We start from the raw sequence: 17217 nt of genomic DNA on the forward strand, positions 1-17217 counted from the left end.
ACGGGGACGGGGACGGGGAATGCAATTCCCACCTTGACCCGTCCCCAATTAATATTATATATTATATTATATTATATTATATTATATATTATATAAGTATAATAATTATTAATTTATTTATAAAACAGTAAAAACTAAAAGTCTAAAACATAATTCGAAGAAATCAAGAAAACTTGAAAAGTTGGAAAACTCTTAGCCCTTGACTAAACCAGTTACCAGTCTTCATTCTTTTGTCTTCGATAGAAAAGACTCAAGAGAGGCAACTGAACCACAAGACCAGTAAACCCTAGCTTCATCGTCGATTTGTCGATCGTCGACCGCCAACCACCGTCGCTGACTATTGCCACTGCCCACTTGCCCGTCGGACATCGAACAAAGGAAAGGCAAGAGAACTGAGGAAGAGACTTCATCTTCGTTGTCGATTCACAAACCGCCAACCGTCATCGCCATCATCGTCGCCTTCGCTGTCACCCTTCGAACTCTCTCTCATCAACCATCATCGACATAAACTCTCCCAAGTTCTAATAATCCTCTCTCTCTCTCTTAATTTTAGGGATTCCTTTCCCCGTCGGGGATCGGAGACGGGGATGGGGTGATTAGGGGGTCGGGGACGGGGAATGTACTCCCCGCCCCGAACCCGCCCCGTTGCCATTCCTACCCACGATCCATTAAAATATCTCAATTTTGCTTTCACGTTTGGCTTGGCTATCCCAATAGGGCGTCGTGAACTCATTTTGGTTGACTGGTAGATGGCAAGTGAAAAGACAGAGAGGGGGTCGCCTTGACGTGAGGCCAAAGCGAGGAGCTCCAAAGCGAGACGTTGTTATAAATAGTGGACTCGCTACCGCAACCAAAATTCAGAAGTCAGGTCTATCTCTCTCTCTGACTGAGCTTCTGATCCGACGCCCCCGTTTTTCTGTTACCAGAACAACTTCGAAAGTTGTTTTCCGGTGAGTTCGAAATGGCGGAGAAAAGCAAGATTTTGATCATTGGAGGAACCGGTTATATCGGAAAACACATTGTCGAAGCAAGTGCCAAGTCTGGACATCCAACTTTCGTTTTGGTCCGACAAAGCACAGTTTCTGATCCTGTCAAGGGGAAACTCATCGAGGGTTTCCAGAACTCCGGCGTCACTCTCATCCATGTACGCAACACTACCCCCTCCCCTAACCCTAAAAAATAACTTCTATATAATATTTTTTTTGCTTTTCTGGAGGGGCTTGAATGTTTATACGATGTGAATTGTGGTATCTACGTGTCAGAGAGTCGATTGACGGAGATCTCTGTTTTCCTTATTATGTATCAGGGTGACCTTTACGATCATGAAAGTTTAGTGAAGGCGATCAAGCAGGTCGATGTAGTAATCTCAACTGTAGGTCACGCACAGTTACCAGATCAGGTGAAGATCATTGCCGCCATCAAGGAAGCTGGAAATGTTAAGGTAATCAATTGTTTCATTTATTCTTCTTATTCTCTTTTTTTTTGTTTATTTATTTATTTTTCCAGATTCTATTCTCATTCTCTCTGCATCTCTGTGGGTTAAAAAACTTCTATTTTTGTGAAAATGTTTCCATACCACCTTTATTTATGGAAGGAGAGAGGTGTTCTTGCAGTAAAACAAAGTAAGGAAATAAAGTAAAAATGTTTTTCCGTGTGTTCTGGATCTGTGAAAAGAAGGTCGTACAGAGCCCTGTCATCTTCTTCTTCTTACGATCAACGCTGATTGCTATCCGAGAAATCCTTCGATCTGTGGGGGAAAAAAGGTTGTGGTTCAGCTCTTTGGAGTTTTGGATTAAAAATGCGCGTGAAATCATATTCAATATTTTCTAATAAATCTTACAAATGCGTGCATTAATGAATGATATCGTTTTCTTTCTTACATTTAGCACTACTTAAAATTTAGTTATCCGAATGTGAAAATGACCCGTGCCTTGTCTTTAAAGTTTAAACCCTCTCCTTTTTTCCTCTTGTTCCCCATTTCTCTTTTTGGTGCCTCAAACCACTTTTTCGGAGGAAAAAAAGAAAGGAAAAAGTTATTAGGAGAGAGGATGACGATGAAAGTATAATAATATCATGCCTATCATTTGCAATTTTGCATACATTCCAACTAATCCAACCCGATTTATAATCTGAGTTGCGTGTAAACAGAACAACGGTCAAACATTGGGTTGGGTTAGAGTAAGGGTTGAAGTTGAACCATAGACCGAGTACTCGCCTTTCGGGGCAAATGGTAAATACGCCTGCCGTACGTGAATTCCTGAGCATTACTTAATGGGTTGTATTTTTGAACGACTGAACCTTCAGGTAGAAGAGAAAAACAGGTGGTTTTCTTTTTAATTTTTCTGGTGTGAACAACTCTAATGTTTTTCATCCCAATTGTACAAATGATCAACTGGATAATGTAATGATGTTTTTGTAATTATTGTGGTGCATTACTCAGAGATTCTTCCCGTCGGAATTTGGCAATGACGTGGATCGTGTTCACGCTGTTGAGCCAGCCAAGACTGCATTTGCAACCAAGGCTCAGATACGCCGTGCTACTGAGGCTGCAGGGATCCCCTACACTTATGTTTCCTCCAATTTCTTTGCTGGCTTTTTCCTCCCGACCTTGTCACAGCCAGGAGCCACTGCTCCTCCAAGGGACAAAGTCATCATATTAGGAGATGGAAACCCAAAAGGTAAGTGGATGGACATCTTTGACTATTTTTCTATCTAAAACAGTGCAGCCCAATTTACATGGCATTATTTTGTTCCCATGACCCGGTGGAAATGTGGAATTAGAGGTATCTATTAGAAAATAAAAACTTATTTAGGGAATTCACCTAACAGATTTAGATTTTAGGTTAGAACAATTTTTTGAAATGGTATCAGTCTGTCAAATGGTCTATCTCGTAGGCCCTATTATAATTAATTAGATTTTAATACAAGGTATGGATGGGCCTATGCTTGTTTAGGTTTGATGAAGGAATATGTTAGAAAATGAAAACTTATTCAAAGGCCTCTCACCTAAGGTTTAGGTGAGCTCAAGATTTTAGGTTGAACAGCTACTTGAGATATATTGAGTATTTCTTTGTGTACTAGGATCGGAGATCCAAACAAATTTAAGCGTTGCATTTGAATTCGTGAGACATCTAATTCTTAGTAGAATTTTTATATGCATCTCTATTTTTAACTTGTTCATATTTTCATATGGCAGCTGTTTTCAACAAGGAAGAAGACATTGGCACCTATACGATCAGAGCTGTAGATGACCCTCGAACCTTGAACAAGATCCTGTACCTGAGACCCGCGGGCAACATTTACTCATTCAATGACATTGTATCCCTGTGGGAAAAGAAGATCGGCAAGACCCTTGAAAGGATTTACGTCCCGGAGGAGAAACTTCTCAAGGACATCCAAGGTCAGTAAGACCCAACTTAATTTGATCGTGTTAGCAGTTGAGAAGCTTTTTACTGTAGTCTAGTCTGTAAGTAGTTAGCTAGGAAGCCAAGGTTGCCGGATCAATCAATTTCAGTAATTAAATCAAAATGAGTTAAATTGATTTTTGTTGGTAGGCAAATGGGCTCGACAACGGGCATAGATGTAAAAACTGGATTTGGAATTGGAATCCATCCAAGTTTACTCTGTTTTTACAACTAAATAATGCTAGCTCATTCACCCTGCTCTCTGTTGGTTTTCACGTGTCCCTGTTTCCCTGTTGATGCAGAGTCCCCAATTCCAATCAACGTTGTACTGTCCATTTCCCACTCAGTCTTTGTAAAGGGAGATCACACCAACTTCGAGATCGAGCCTTCGTTTGGTGTGGAGGCTTCTGAGCTCTATCCTGATGTGAAATACACCAGCGTGGACGAGTACCTCAATCAGTTTGTCTAAGATCCTAACTCTTATCCAAATGTTTGGTTCAGTTGCAGTAGATTAAAGTAAATAAAATGGTACCACATACGATTGCAGTCTGGTCTTTTAGAAGTTGTGTGATGAAGAAAAGAGGTGGGTTCCTTTGCTTATGTCTGAGAGAATTGCCATGTGTAAACTTTTCTGATCAGAAACCAATGAAAATTTGTCGGTTGTTGTCGACTGGAACGGGCATCGCCCTTCACTTGGAAAATCAACATCCAGACAACAAAATTGCTTTATATCTAAGTAAGCAGGAGATAGCCATTATGACAAGAAAGGTAGCAGATTATATGTCCATTCATGATTTTCCCCGCTTAACAAATGGCAAAGAATCTAAGCAACATCGATAATGCCACGAGTACTCCTCGAATTGAAGCCCAGGTCCTCCACAAAAAAAGTAGTCTTGCTCAGTTAAAAGCAAGTCTACTCGGGCCCAGGCTATGGCCCGAATCGCGGATGCTAAGCCCGGCCCATGATCATCCTTACCCGGTACTTGGTAAATGCCTTGCCACATTGCAGTAAAATTTCCTAAGATAGCAGCAACCACTCCTTGTGGAAAACAAATTGGAAACCAACAAAACAAATTTACCAAAAATAAAATAAAATAAAGAGATGAACAAAGCATTGGATAATAGTGGAGAGACAGGAAAAAAATGCACAAATCAAATGTTTACAAGAGACTTTGCCTCTGAAGTATAAATAAAAAGGCATCATTAAAACAACAGAAACACTTGGATTTATGTTCATGTAGGGGAAATTTCAAATTCTAGTTTCTCCCAACGCCACAATGATTATTGAAATGAAATGCTTACTTGCAACGTTGTAAGCCGAGGTGAAAGATAGCTATATGGGGTATAACTTGAAACGTCCAACCAAACAATAAAAACAATAAATATTTAAAGTAACGTTTTTCAATTAAACGTTTGTTTAAGAAACACCCCATCTATAAATGCCCATGGAACCATAAGGACATTGTTTTCATCCCAAGTTTTATTTGTTCTAATTTATTCTTCAACGGGTCTGGTCATAATTCCCCTCCTAACGATCATGGATAAAATTTTTCTTGTCTTTTGAAAAAAAAGTATATATACTACAAGGAAAAAAAAAAGAACAAGGTTTTTATTGATAAAAAGAAAGGCAGTTTGACCCAAAAAGGGTAATTTGCTGAAACCTCCCATGGAATTTCTGGTTGTTGCTGAAACCTTCTTTGAAGTTTGGTACTTGCAATCACCTATCCTTAACTTTTTTCACATAGTTGCAGCTTGCAACTAAATCCCCTTTGTTAGAACCCTCTAAAAAGGCATAAAAATGTCCAAAACAACAATGCAGTTACTTTTGACCAAAATGTTTATTTTTCAAATTTTCTCTTCATATCAATTGCTCGAAGGTAAAGTTGCAACTTTAAATTCTCTTTTCTTTTGTTATTGTTTATAAAGTTTGTATTGTTTTTTTTTTTCTATAGAAACCAGCCTCAATAATAATTGCATGGGTATTTGGAACATTTTCATGGCTCTTAGAGGATTCTAGCAAAGGGATCTATTTATAAGAGTGTCAAAAAATTCCAGGGAGGTAATTGCAATTACCAAACTTCAAGGGAGGTTTCAGAAAAGAAAAACTTTGGTTGAGCCATCTCCATCTTTACAAATTACAAGGTGTAAATACACATTTGGTTTGGTAGCAACCTGACCCTTCGCCTAGCTGCGTCTACTTTGTTGAGCTGGCTTGCCAGCTTGTTAAATTCCAACGTTCCTCATAGGGTGGAATGGAGTCATCTGAAATTTGTTGCCAATTTCTAGGAATCATCTCTGCATTAATGCCTTTACTGACTCCTTTGCAAAGTTCCCGTTTGGAAATAATATAAATACAAACTAGTGAATGACCCCGTACTAAGTACGGGAAAGTTAATCTTTTATATATATATATATATATATATATATATATATATGAATAAACATTAATGATTTTTATTACCATTTTTAATTACAATTTATAAACTGCCATTTTTTAAGACACTCGTACAGTCTACAGGTCCACATAAATTGACCTTTATATGTCAAACCTGTAAAATTATACTGGTCATTAAATTCAACTTGAAATGTTTATTACTTTAATTTAACCATTATTATTATTAATTTATTTTAGTATTTAATTTAAAATTTTGTTATTTAGTAATTATATTAACTAAATTTGTAATTATTTAAATATTTACTTAAAATATTTTTCCAGCCGAGTATAATTATTATATAATAGATTTGTTAATTCATATTTTCCATTTAAGAATAAACATTAATGATTTGGCTTAACAATTTTAATGGCTATTAATAAATATTGATTCTTATTTAAGGTTTAATTACTGTATTTGGTAATTATTATGGGGCATGTTTTGAATAAACATTAATGATAAATGATGATTGTTATTTCATTTTATATTATTTACTTAAATAAGTACTTGATGATTGTTATTATTATTAATTATTTCTAGAAATAATTGATTATTATTATTATTATTTACTTAATTCAGTAATTTTTAGTAAGTAATTATTTGATTTAATCTGAATTATTTCATTTTTTAATTATTTATAATAGACATTTAGGGTAGGCTCTTTATTTGATTTAAGAGACTTACCATGTTTTTATCTAGACAATGGCCCCATACTAACGGGCAACTATAGTATCATTTAATTTGAAATTTACTATTTAACAATAAAAAATCAATGTCCTATTGAGCAACCCACCCCCAATACTGCTTAAAATTTAGGAACATATGAATAAATAAAAATCATTTTTGATATCCATTCAAAGAGGCGAAGAAGGAAGAAAATCATTCAAAGAGCTTCTAAGAAAAACAATCCATGCCAAACAACATTTGCAGATGCATCCATCCTCTAAAGTAAGAAATGAAAAATATATGACTACAATCAAATCATCATCATGTATGTCTACAATCAACTAATAATATAATTAGGACTCCGAAACCCATCCAATAGAAGAAACATGAAAGAAAGGAGAATAATGGGACCATCCTAAGTATGGAAGTCACCTCCAAGTTAGGTGGCAACGCTTCTTTTGGTCGATCATGGTTTATGGATTTTAAGTCTAAACTCCCCACAATGCACATAGACTGGCTAGAATTTATCTTTAGGAAAAGATAGGGAAACTTGTACATAACCTAATGGTATGTTTGAATTATGGGAATTGGGAGATAGAAATAGAAAATGTAGGTTGAAATTATAATTTTTAGCATATTAATGTGTCAAATTCAAGTCCATTAGAATACTCATAGATTTTTAGTTCATTCATTTAGTGGTAATTTGAATATGTTTTATTCCATGTCTTTATTGAGTAACATAGATTAAAAATATATTAATAATTATGAAATCAGTAATAATAATAAGTATATTATTATCACTATTAGTTACTGATAATAAATTCTTATTATGTGTGTATTGATTTTGAAATCAGCAATATTAAATTATTATTATTATTATTATTATTATTATTATTATTATTATTATTATTATTATTATTATTATTATTATTATTATTATTATTAAGTAATTAAATTGTTATAATTACGATTATTAGTCCTGAAATAATAATTGCTTCTATAATTCTTTTAGTTTAACAATAATGAATAATTGAAAGTTTATAATTTAGCTTTCACTAAATGAAATATTTATTGGAGAATAATAATAGTATCAATTATAATTACTTATAATAAAAATAATAATGTAAATAATTAACATTAATTATAAATTTATAAAAAAATTAATATGAATTAATATAAATATAAAACAATTATATCCCAATTAATAATTAACATTATTAAAATACTTATTAATTATCATTAATTAATTAACATTACAAAGTAATAATTAATTATAATTATTGATGCTAATAATATAATTATATTAATTAATATGAGTATTAATTATAATGACTAATAATAATAATATAATTAATTATTTCATATAAATGTATGAATTATAATTTCTGATAATAATTCTAATATAAATGATTAACATTCAATATTTATTTTCAAAATAATTAATATGAGTCAATATAAATATAAAATTATTAATTACCATTATGAAAATCGTTATTAATTATTATTCCGAATTAATAATGAGAAATATTATCAGTAATTAGTTAATATCAGTAGTCAAGTATTAGTAGTAATTATTATAAGAAATTATTATTATTAGTAATTAATAGCTGAAATTAATTAATTAGAAGTCATTAATTATTATTAGTACCCCTCTCTTTCAAAAAGTTGACTCGTCATCATCAATGACAACAACTTGATAAATACATAATTTGATAAAAATAGGTAAATATCATTAATTTATTTTTTTATCTTTTGGAAAACTGAATAAGAGAAAAATAAAATGGTTAACATTGCAAATGAAAAGTTATTTGGATTTTTGCAAAAAAAAAATTATTGAACATATAAAACCAATTACTCGAAAATAAGGTCGTTAATGAAAGAGTAACTAAAATTATTCTGTAAATAATAATTTTAAGAAATTAATAATTAATAATTGTCCGAATTAAAATGGGTATTTTCAACAAATAATTTTATGTAATTAAATTTTGATATTAACATTTTTTAATAATGATCAGTATTATTAATAGATTAATAATATATTAATAATTGTGAAATCAATAATAATAATAAAGTTTATTATTATTATTATTATTACTATTTTATTTTTATTTTATCAAGTAATTAATTTTTTATAGTTACGATTTTTAGTTAATTCATAAAATAATATTTTCTTTTATAATTATTTAAATTTAAAAATATTGAATAATTGAAAGTTTTATAATTTAACATTCACTAAATGAAATATTTATTGGAGAATAATAATAGTATTAATTATAATTACTTGTAATAATAATAATGTAAATAAGTAACACTAACTATGTATTTATAAAATAATTAATATTAATATAAAATGATTATATCCCAATTATTAATTACCATTATTAAAATACTTATTAATTATCATTAATTAATTAACATTCTGAAGTAATAATTATCATTAAATATTTATTTTCAAAATAATTAATATGAGCTAATATAAATATAAAATGATTATTTCCAAATTATTAATTACCATTATGAAAATTTTTATTATTAATTATAACTACTTATAATAATATAGTTAATTATTTCATATAAATGTATGAATTATAATTTCTAATAATGATTATAATATAAATAATTACCATTGAATAAATAATTAATATGAGTTAATATAAGTATAAAATGATTATTTTTGAATTATTAATTACCATTATGAAAATATTTATTAATTATCATTTCGAATTAATAATGAGCAATGATGTAACCGTTTTTGGTCACGTACCATTTTTTGTGATGTATATATTTTTTGGCTAAGTACCTCGTTGTTTGACCCGGTGGTGACGTGCCTTGGTGATGAGCTACTTGGTGGCGAACTTCCTGCGGGAGAACTACTTGGTGACGAACTGCTTGATGGCGGTCTGGTGGCGAACTGCCTGGTAGTCCTCCCTAGTGGCAAACTACCTGGTGGGGAACTACCTGGTGGCGAGCTACCTGGTGGTGAATTGCCTGGGGGCGAACTGCCTGGTGGCGAACTGCCTGGTGGCGAACTGCCTGGTGGCGAATTGCCTGGTGGTGCTCCCTGGAGGCGAACTGCCTGATGGCGAACTGCCCGGTGGCGAGCTGCCTGGTGGCGAACTGCCTGGTGGCGAATTGCCTGGGGGCGAACTGCCTGGTGGCGAATTGCCCGGTGGTGAACTGCCTGGTGGCGAATTGCCCGGTGGTGAATTGCCTGGTGGCGAACTGCCTGGTGGCGAATTGCCCGGTGGCGAGCTGCCTGGTGGCGAACTGCCTGGTGGCGAACTGCCTGGGGGCGAACTGCCTGGTGGCAAACTGCCTAGTGGCGAACTCCCTGGTGGCGAACTGCCTGATGGCGAACTCGTCACTTGACTTGCTCCTAGGCGGTCTGCAACTCAGATGATGGTGGAGCTCCCTGGTGTAGCGCAACCCGACTACCCTCCGCGTGAGGTGATTTTCTCTCCGTTGTAGACGGCGGGAGCTGAGGGACCTGCGAGAACTGAATCAGAGGACTCGGGGGTATTTTCCCGGCGGGGACTCTCCGATGCCTAAGTTAGCATTCTGATTACAGAGGGCTTGGAGAGTAATGAGAGAGCTAGAGAGCGGGGGTTACCATCCTTCTTTTTCTCTCCCCTGGCTTTGGGGGTCGGAGTCCTTATATAGTGGTGCCCTCGCGGGTTAGGTGGGTGAAAAGCCTTCAAATGGTAAGACGTCATATCCCGTCAGAACCGGGGTACGGTGATGAACTCCTCGAGGTTGTCAGGTTGGCGCTTGTGCCAGGTGGCCAGGCCGGCGCCTGGGCCAGGTTGTCAGGTCGGCGGGTCGGTGTCTGGGCCAGGTTGCCAGGCCGGCGCCTGTGTTTGTCGGCGGGTCAGTGTCCGGGCCAGGTTGCCAGGTCGGCGCCTGTGTCAGTCGGCGGGTCGGTTTCCTAGCCAGGTTGCCAGGCCGGCGCCTGTGTCCGGGTCAGGTTGTCAGGTCGACGTCTATGTCCGGGTCAGGTTGTCAGGTCGGTGCCTGTGTCCGGGCCAGATTGCCAGGTCGGCGCCTGTGTCCGGGCCGGGTTGCTAGGTCGGCGCCTGTGGCAGGCTGATCCGGCCAAGTTGCGCAGACCGCGCGCAGGCCGCGTGCAGGTCACGCCAGGCCAGCCAGACCGGTGCCCGGGGAGGAGACCAACTTGGTAAGATGTTGCCTGGGTGCTTGCCTAGTTGTCACGAGGTGCCACGTGTTGCAATTTCATTGGAGGGCCAAATCTGCCCTCATCAATTGCCCCCCACTCCCGAGCTGAGAGTAACTCAGCGAAGGGAGAAGATTTCTTTTGGCCTGTAAGTCGACGAGCTAGTAAGTTTTGATCCAATTCCTTAGGTTTTGGGAGCTGCCTGTATGTGGCGAGCTGCCAGTAAGACGAGGGGGTCTCCGCCAGTTCAGTAGTGTAGCCCTTAGGCTTTGGGGCAACTTATAGTTCACTTTTGCTGATTTTGTTCCTGCACAGAAAGCGACTGGATATTTAGCAATAGTGTGCCCGTAGGCTTTGGGAGTGACTCGTAGTCTACTCTTTTTTGACTTTTGTTCGTGCCGGAGAGGCGACCGGGCCTTAAGCAGTAATGTGGCCCGTAGGCTTTGGGAGTGACTCGTAGTCTACTCTTTTTTTGACTTTTGCCCGTGCCGGAGAGGCGACCGGGTCTGAAGCAGTAATGTGGCCCGTAGGCTTTTGGGAGTGACTCGTAGTCTACTTTTTTGACTTTTGCCCGTGTCGGAGAGGCGACTGGGTCTTAAGCAGTAATGTGGCCCGTAGGCTTTTGGGAGTGACTCGTAGTCTACTCTTTTTTTACTTTTGCCCGTGCCGGAGAGGCGACCGGGTCTTAAGCAGTAATGTGGCCCGTAGGCTTTGCTTGTGAGGTGTCGAGCTATGATTGAGCTGCATCAGCTTCGTAAGGCCGGTCACCCACTCCTACAAGAAGCTACTAGGAGCTCGACCTTCGGGGGCAGCACTACTAACTTTAGGTTGCCAGCTCACACGGGAGCCTTGGAAGGCTCGACCGGTAAGGGCGCCTATGTAGTCTGTTGGCCGTCAACTCCCGTGGAAGCCACGAAGAGCTCATCTTTGTAGGGGGGACCTTGCGGAGAGGACTGATGAGGCATTATTTGAATTGAAAGTAAGGTTGGTAGAGCTACTTAGTCTGTTAGCCCCCTGCATAGTTTTTGAGTTCATAAAAAATGTAAACTATAAAGTGATAGCTTCAAAAAAAGTGAAGACTTAGCTTTGGTAAGATGAGAACTTATCTTTTGTAGGATGAGAACTTAGCTTTTCGTAGCGTATCCTACAGACGGCGCCAATTGATGTAACCGTTTTTGGTCACGTACCATTTTTTGTGATGTATAAATTTTTTGGCTAAGTACCTCGTTGTTTGACCCGGTGGTGACGTGCCTTGGTGATGAGCTACTTGGTGGCGAACTTCCTGCGGGAGAACTACTTGGTGACGAACTGCTTGATGGCGGTCTGGTGGCGAACTGCCTGATGGCAAACTGCCTGGTAGTGCTCCCTAGTGGCGAACTGCCTTGTGGCGAACTACCTGGTGGCGAGCTACCTAGTGGCGAACTGCCTGGGGGCGAACTGCCTGGTGGCGAACTGCCTAGTGGTGCTCCCTGGTGGCGAACTGCTTGATGGCGAACTGCCCGGTGGTGAGCTACCTGGTGGCGAACTGCCTGGTAGCGAATTGCCTGGTGGCGAACTACCTGGGGGCGAACTGCCTGGTGGCGAACTGCCTGGTGGCGAATTGCCTGGTGGCGAACTGCCTGGGGGAAAACTGCCTGGTGGCGAACTGCCTAGTGGCGAACTCCCTGGTGGCGAACTGCCTGATGGCGAATTCGTCACTTGACTTGCTCCTAGGCGGTCTGCAACTCAGATGATGGTGGAGCTCCCTGGTGCAGCGCAACCCGACTACCCTCCGCGTGAGGTGATTTTCTCTCCTTTGTAGACGGCGGGAGCTGAGGGACATGCGAGAACTGAATCAGAGGACCCGGGGGTATTTTCCCGGTGGGGACTCTCTGATGCCTAAGTTAGCATTCTGATTACAGAGGGCTTGGAGAGAAATGAGAGAGCTAGAGAGCAGGGGTTACCATCCTTCTTTTTCTCCCCCCTGGCTTTGGGGGTCGGAGTCCTTATATAGTGGTGCCCTCGCGGGTTAGGTGGGTGAAAAGCCTTCAAATGGTAAGACGTCATATCCCGTCAGAACTGGGGTACGGTGATGAACTCCTCGAGGTTGTCAGGCTGGCGCTTGTGCCAGGCGGCCAGGTCGGCGCCTGGTCCAGGTTGTTAGGTCGGCAGGTCGTGTCCGGGCCAGGTTGCCAGACCGGCGCCTGTGTTTGTCGACGGGTCGGTGTCCGGGCCAGGTTGCCAAGTCGGCGCCTGTGTCAGTCAGCGGGTCGGTGTCCGGGCCAGGTTGCCAGGCCGGCGCCTGTGTCCGGGTCAGGTTGTCAGGTCGGCGCCTGTGTCCGGATCAAGTTGTCAGGTCGGCGCATGTGTCCGGGCCAGATTGCCAGGTCAGTGCCTGTGTCCGGGCCAGTTTGCCAGGTCGGCGCCTGTGGCAGGCTGATCCGGCCAGGTCGCATGCAGGTCGCGCACAGGCCGCGCGCAGGCCGCGTGCAGGTCGCGCCAGGCTAGCCAGACCGATGCCCGGGGGGGAGACCAACTTGGTAAGATGTTGCCTGGGTGCTTGCCTAGTTGTCACGAGGTGCCACGTGTTGCAATTTCACTGGAGGGCCAAATCTGCCCTCATCAAGCAATATTGTCATTAATAAATTATCAATTAAGTACTAACAGTAATTATTATAAGAAATTATTTTTCCGAATTAATAATGAGCAATATTATCACTAATTAATTATTATCAACAATTAAGTAATAGCAGTAATTATTATAAGAAATTTTTTTCAGTAATTAATTATTATTAGTAATTAATAGCTGGAATTAATTAATTAAAAGTAGTTGACAGTAATTAACTAGTAATTAATTCATTAAAAGTAGTTAACAGTAATTAGTAGTTGGAATTAATTAATTAGTTTAGTAGTTAACGGTAATTAATAGCACAACTTCCTTTTCTTTAGGAAATGATTGACAGTGGGAGCTTCCCACTTCTCACAACTATGCATGGTGGTGGGCTCCACTCTGCATGTTAGTGGGTTGTTTTCTTGAACTACCACTACTCAGATTTTGACACATTTCTAGTGGGCTCTATTCTTAAACTACCACTATTCAGATTTTGACATGTGTCCATTTTGTTTAAATCTTTGAAAATACAGATGTCTGAATGTAAGTGGGCCACATGTCTGACTGGGGGAGACTTTGGCCTGATTTCATTACTTTAAGGCAAGGGTCTAGCAAGGTGTAGGGACATGCTTAAGCCAAACTTGCATGCAAGCTTCCCTTCAATGAGCGGAGGCGTAGTACCAGTCCATGCACTGTCCCCATGAGCATTGTGCACCCATGAGGAACCCTGATAGCCATGCTAGCCATTAACCAGGGCCGCCCCGCAAGGGATGTTGGTCTAGGAATGCCAAGGTTAGGCACCCAAGGAGGTCGACCACCCCTCCTCAAAGAGTGCGTTAAGCTTTTAGAGGTTTGCCTAAAAATGACATCAATTCTCTCAAAAATCTTACAGGTGAAAATGACGATGATGTCCCTTAACGTAAGTCCGCCAATCATAAACAAAGCTAAGCCTGTATAGACCGTGACAATGGTGGCCATCACGTATATTACCCGAGAAAGCCCATTTCGGTTTGCACCTCTGAAGAAGAAGCAGAAGCTATTATTGCATGACCTGGAAGTTGTGAAGCTTACCCACTCCTTATGTGTGCGAAATTTCATGCTCAAAGCTATTATTGACGCATCCACTCAGTGGTGGCCTTGTGCAGGAGTTAATTCAACCTGTTTGATGTCGCCTCGGTACGTAGTTCATGTGAGACGGCCGGAATGCTAATTAATAAAGTCTCTCATATTCTAGAGCACGTCACTCTCTTGATCTTGATAAGCCAACAACCCCTCTCATTTGGTGTAGAAATCCTCCAGGTTGTCATGCCCTTGAGACTATTGATCGATGAAAAATGGATTTTGGCTTTTTTGCCTTTTAAAAAGAAAGAAATCGACTTCATTAATGTTGATCTTGATTTAAACTGACCCGGCCATGTAAATGGAATAGCGCAAGAAAGAAATATATGGAACTAGAAATTAATGATTGTAACCAGACCAGACTACCCCAACTCTTCATGGTCTTGCTTCACCTAACCGACCTTAACGCAATAAGCAGGGATATGGGAGGGATGTACATAGAAAACTAATATTTAGCCATGTGGCAAAGGGCCATTGAGCTGAGCTGTGAAGAGGCTAGGGCACACTGCACTGCATGCAGCTGCACTGTACATTGTGAAACACATGGACCCATCTTTTGACTTGCATCCTAATTGTTCGTTACATCATTATTATCATCGAAACCTAAACCTAGCTTGTTGGGGTCCGCCACATGAATCCTGCAGTTCTACCATTTCATTCTGTTCATGAATGCCATGACACAAAAATTTTAATGTCATATGCATCCCAACCCGACGCAACCCTCTTCCATTATTCGGGCTTGGGGCTTGGGGCTTGGGGCTTGGGGCTTGGGGCTTGAGACAGATGCATGAATCCAAACTGCCACATGGAAACCATTACATGAATGAGATCCTCTGATGAGGACGCAGAAAAGCAAGACGTCGGGCTCCGTTGCACAACATCTTTAATTTATGGGAACCAGGCCCTGACGACTGATCAACTCATCACTTTCAGTTTATGGCAAGCTTGATGTTGATGCTCATGAAAGAGTCATAAACAGATCTCACTAATCCAATTCCCATCAAAGATTGCAAGTTTTGAACAGATTTTTCAAATTTCATTTATATACAAGAGAACACATACACTTACACACACAGCCCTTCATTGACTGCATTGCCTATACTCCTTCACATCGTTTTTTGATGCCGAAACTTTGTCAAAATAACTACTCCATGTCCTAAAGCGGTTTCCGGGGCTGGTGTGGGCGCCGGTGCTGGAGCTGACAATACTCTTACCATATCTTCTCCCTCTAAAAAGCCCATCATTCTTCTCAAGCTCATTTCATCGCTTTCTTCGCCTGCCATATATACCATAGAATTATTAGTTTCAGGTTATCAAACAGAACCCTCTGCTACTGGATGATCTACATAGTGTAAGAAAAAAGAGTACTCAAATGAAGAACAAGAAGAAGAAGAAGAATCTCTGGCTGGCTATCTTACTCACCATTGGAGTCCGAATTGGATTTTGCAGATGCAGACAAGATAATAAGAGTTGGGGTAACTATGGTGAAAACTGCCCAGAAGAAAAATATCAGAACGAAGACTCTCCCGTTCATTTCCGACGACAGAACCATGCAACAGATGAAAAGCTGGCTCAAGGTTTGCTTATGAATTATGATAGTGGAGAAAGAGGAGAGGACGACTCTTAGTGGATGAACTGGCCATTAGTGGACAACAATGATTTAAAAGTTAAACAACTCTGGCTCTTAATATAATTTTTTCATTGAGCAATTAAACCACTCTGCTTTTTAATATAATTTTTTATTGAACAAAGTCAGATTTATTACGATAAGCATTAGGTTTGATACCAAGTAGTTGGAGGGTTGTATCGTGAATGTGAAATTCACATTCTGTATCCTTTTCTATAGTCCATAAATTTTATATTGATAGCAACTCCCCAATCCTCACATCTCGACCTATCAAATTATGAATACTTTAATCATCGTTACTGACAAAACCAAAGCCATGTCAATCATGTGGCTCATTAAAAATTATCCAAAATATGAACTTATTTCTTTAGAGCTAAACCGCCTGGCTCAAACTATGATATCCAATTAAACCAGAGTCACTCATCAGCTCTATCTGGTTTTATCTTCCAAGTATTAACTTAACTTCCTACAGTGCCAAGGATTCAACCAGGCCCAATTCAACTTGGTCTAAGAAGGAGATGATCTATGGGTGATGTTCGGTATCATGTGCCAACCATCTAATTGTGAATTAAAGGGTTCACCGGTTCAGTTCCATGTGCCAACCATCTAATTGTGCTTGTCTTGTCATGATAGACTTCAAATCTTCTCAACCATTAACCAGCATATGCTCATGGCCAGTGGTCTAGGGCTGTCAATGGCTTGGGTCTGGGTCCTATGGGGATGCACCCATAGCCAACACCAACATGAATACAAGAGTTCCATTTCCATGTCTAAGTAGGGTGGTGCATGTTGTGAACGACTCTGGTCTGGTTTGGTCTGGTCTGCATCAAAGCATGTAAAAATGGGTTTGGTAGCCCAACTTACAATTTTCATTCTTTCAAACTTGAAGATTAGGTCTTCTCAAGCTTTTTGTTAATTTTATTTTTTGTACAAAGTTATTTGCAAGCCAATCATTTATGATGACAACAATAATAAAATGGTGGATGAATGTCATTTCCTTCTTAGTGATGGAATATTTTTAGAAGAAGTTGCCCACTTGAGCAAAGGAAAAAGTAGCAAATATTAGCTAGAATGTCGCTGTAAGTGGTGGGAAATAGCTGTGTGTGAGAGAGAGTTTGAGAATTTGATAGAGATTCTCGCACCACAAATGAAACGAAGGGCTGTTTTGAACTTCAAAAAAGGGCTACAATGTCCATGCTTATGTTACG

The 17217-nt window shown here is 39.4% G+C and overlaps 1 protein-coding gene and 1 long non-coding RNA gene across 2 annotated transcripts; one reads left to right on the forward strand and one right to left on the reverse strand.

The window, feature by feature from the left end:
• Window positions 1–622: 622 nt before the first annotated feature.
• LOC104601836 (NmrA-like negative transcriptional regulator family protein) lies at window positions 623–4105 on the forward strand. The gene is made up of 5 exons (XM_010265323.3): window positions 623–1144; window positions 1307–1441; window positions 2441–2678; window positions 3197–3400; window positions 3707–4105. Exons 1-5 carry the CDS (start codon window positions 962–964, stop codon window positions 3871–3873), a joined length of 927 nt encoding a protein of 308 aa, XP_010263625.1. The 5' UTR covers window positions 623–961; the 3' UTR covers window positions 3874–4105.
• Window positions 4106–15349: 11244 nt separating this feature from the next.
• Window positions 15350–16738, reverse strand: LOC104601835 (uncharacterized). The gene is made up of 2 exons (XR_735973.3): window positions 15805–16738; window positions 15350–15658 (listed from the first exon to the last, which is right to left on the reverse strand). It is a non-coding gene; the product is annotated as an uncharacterized LOC104601835 (long non-coding RNA).
• Between the last annotated feature and the right edge of the window lie 479 nt (window positions 16739–17217).

The sequence above is a fragment of the Nelumbo nucifera genome, chromosome 1, assembly GCF_055504915.1.
Source record: "Nelumbo nucifera cultivar China Antique chromosome 1, China Antique-T2T, whole genome shotgun sequence".
Taxonomy (NCBI): Eukaryota; Viridiplantae; Streptophyta; class Magnoliopsida; order Proteales; family Nelumbonaceae; genus Nelumbo; species Nelumbo nucifera.

Coding starts and splice junctions, on each gene's coding strand:
- LOC104601836 (XM_010265323.3), top strand. CDS start 962: ATGGCGGAGAAAAGCAAGATTTTGATCATTGGAGGAACCGGTTATATC. Junction 1,145..1,306: donor CCGGCGTCACTCTCATCCAT/GTACGCAACACT, acceptor ATTATGTATCAG/GGTGACCTTTACGATCATGA. Junction 3,401..3,706: donor ACTTCTCAAGGACATCCAAG/GTCAGTAAGACC, acceptor CTGTTGATGCAG/AGTCCCCAATTCCAATCAAC.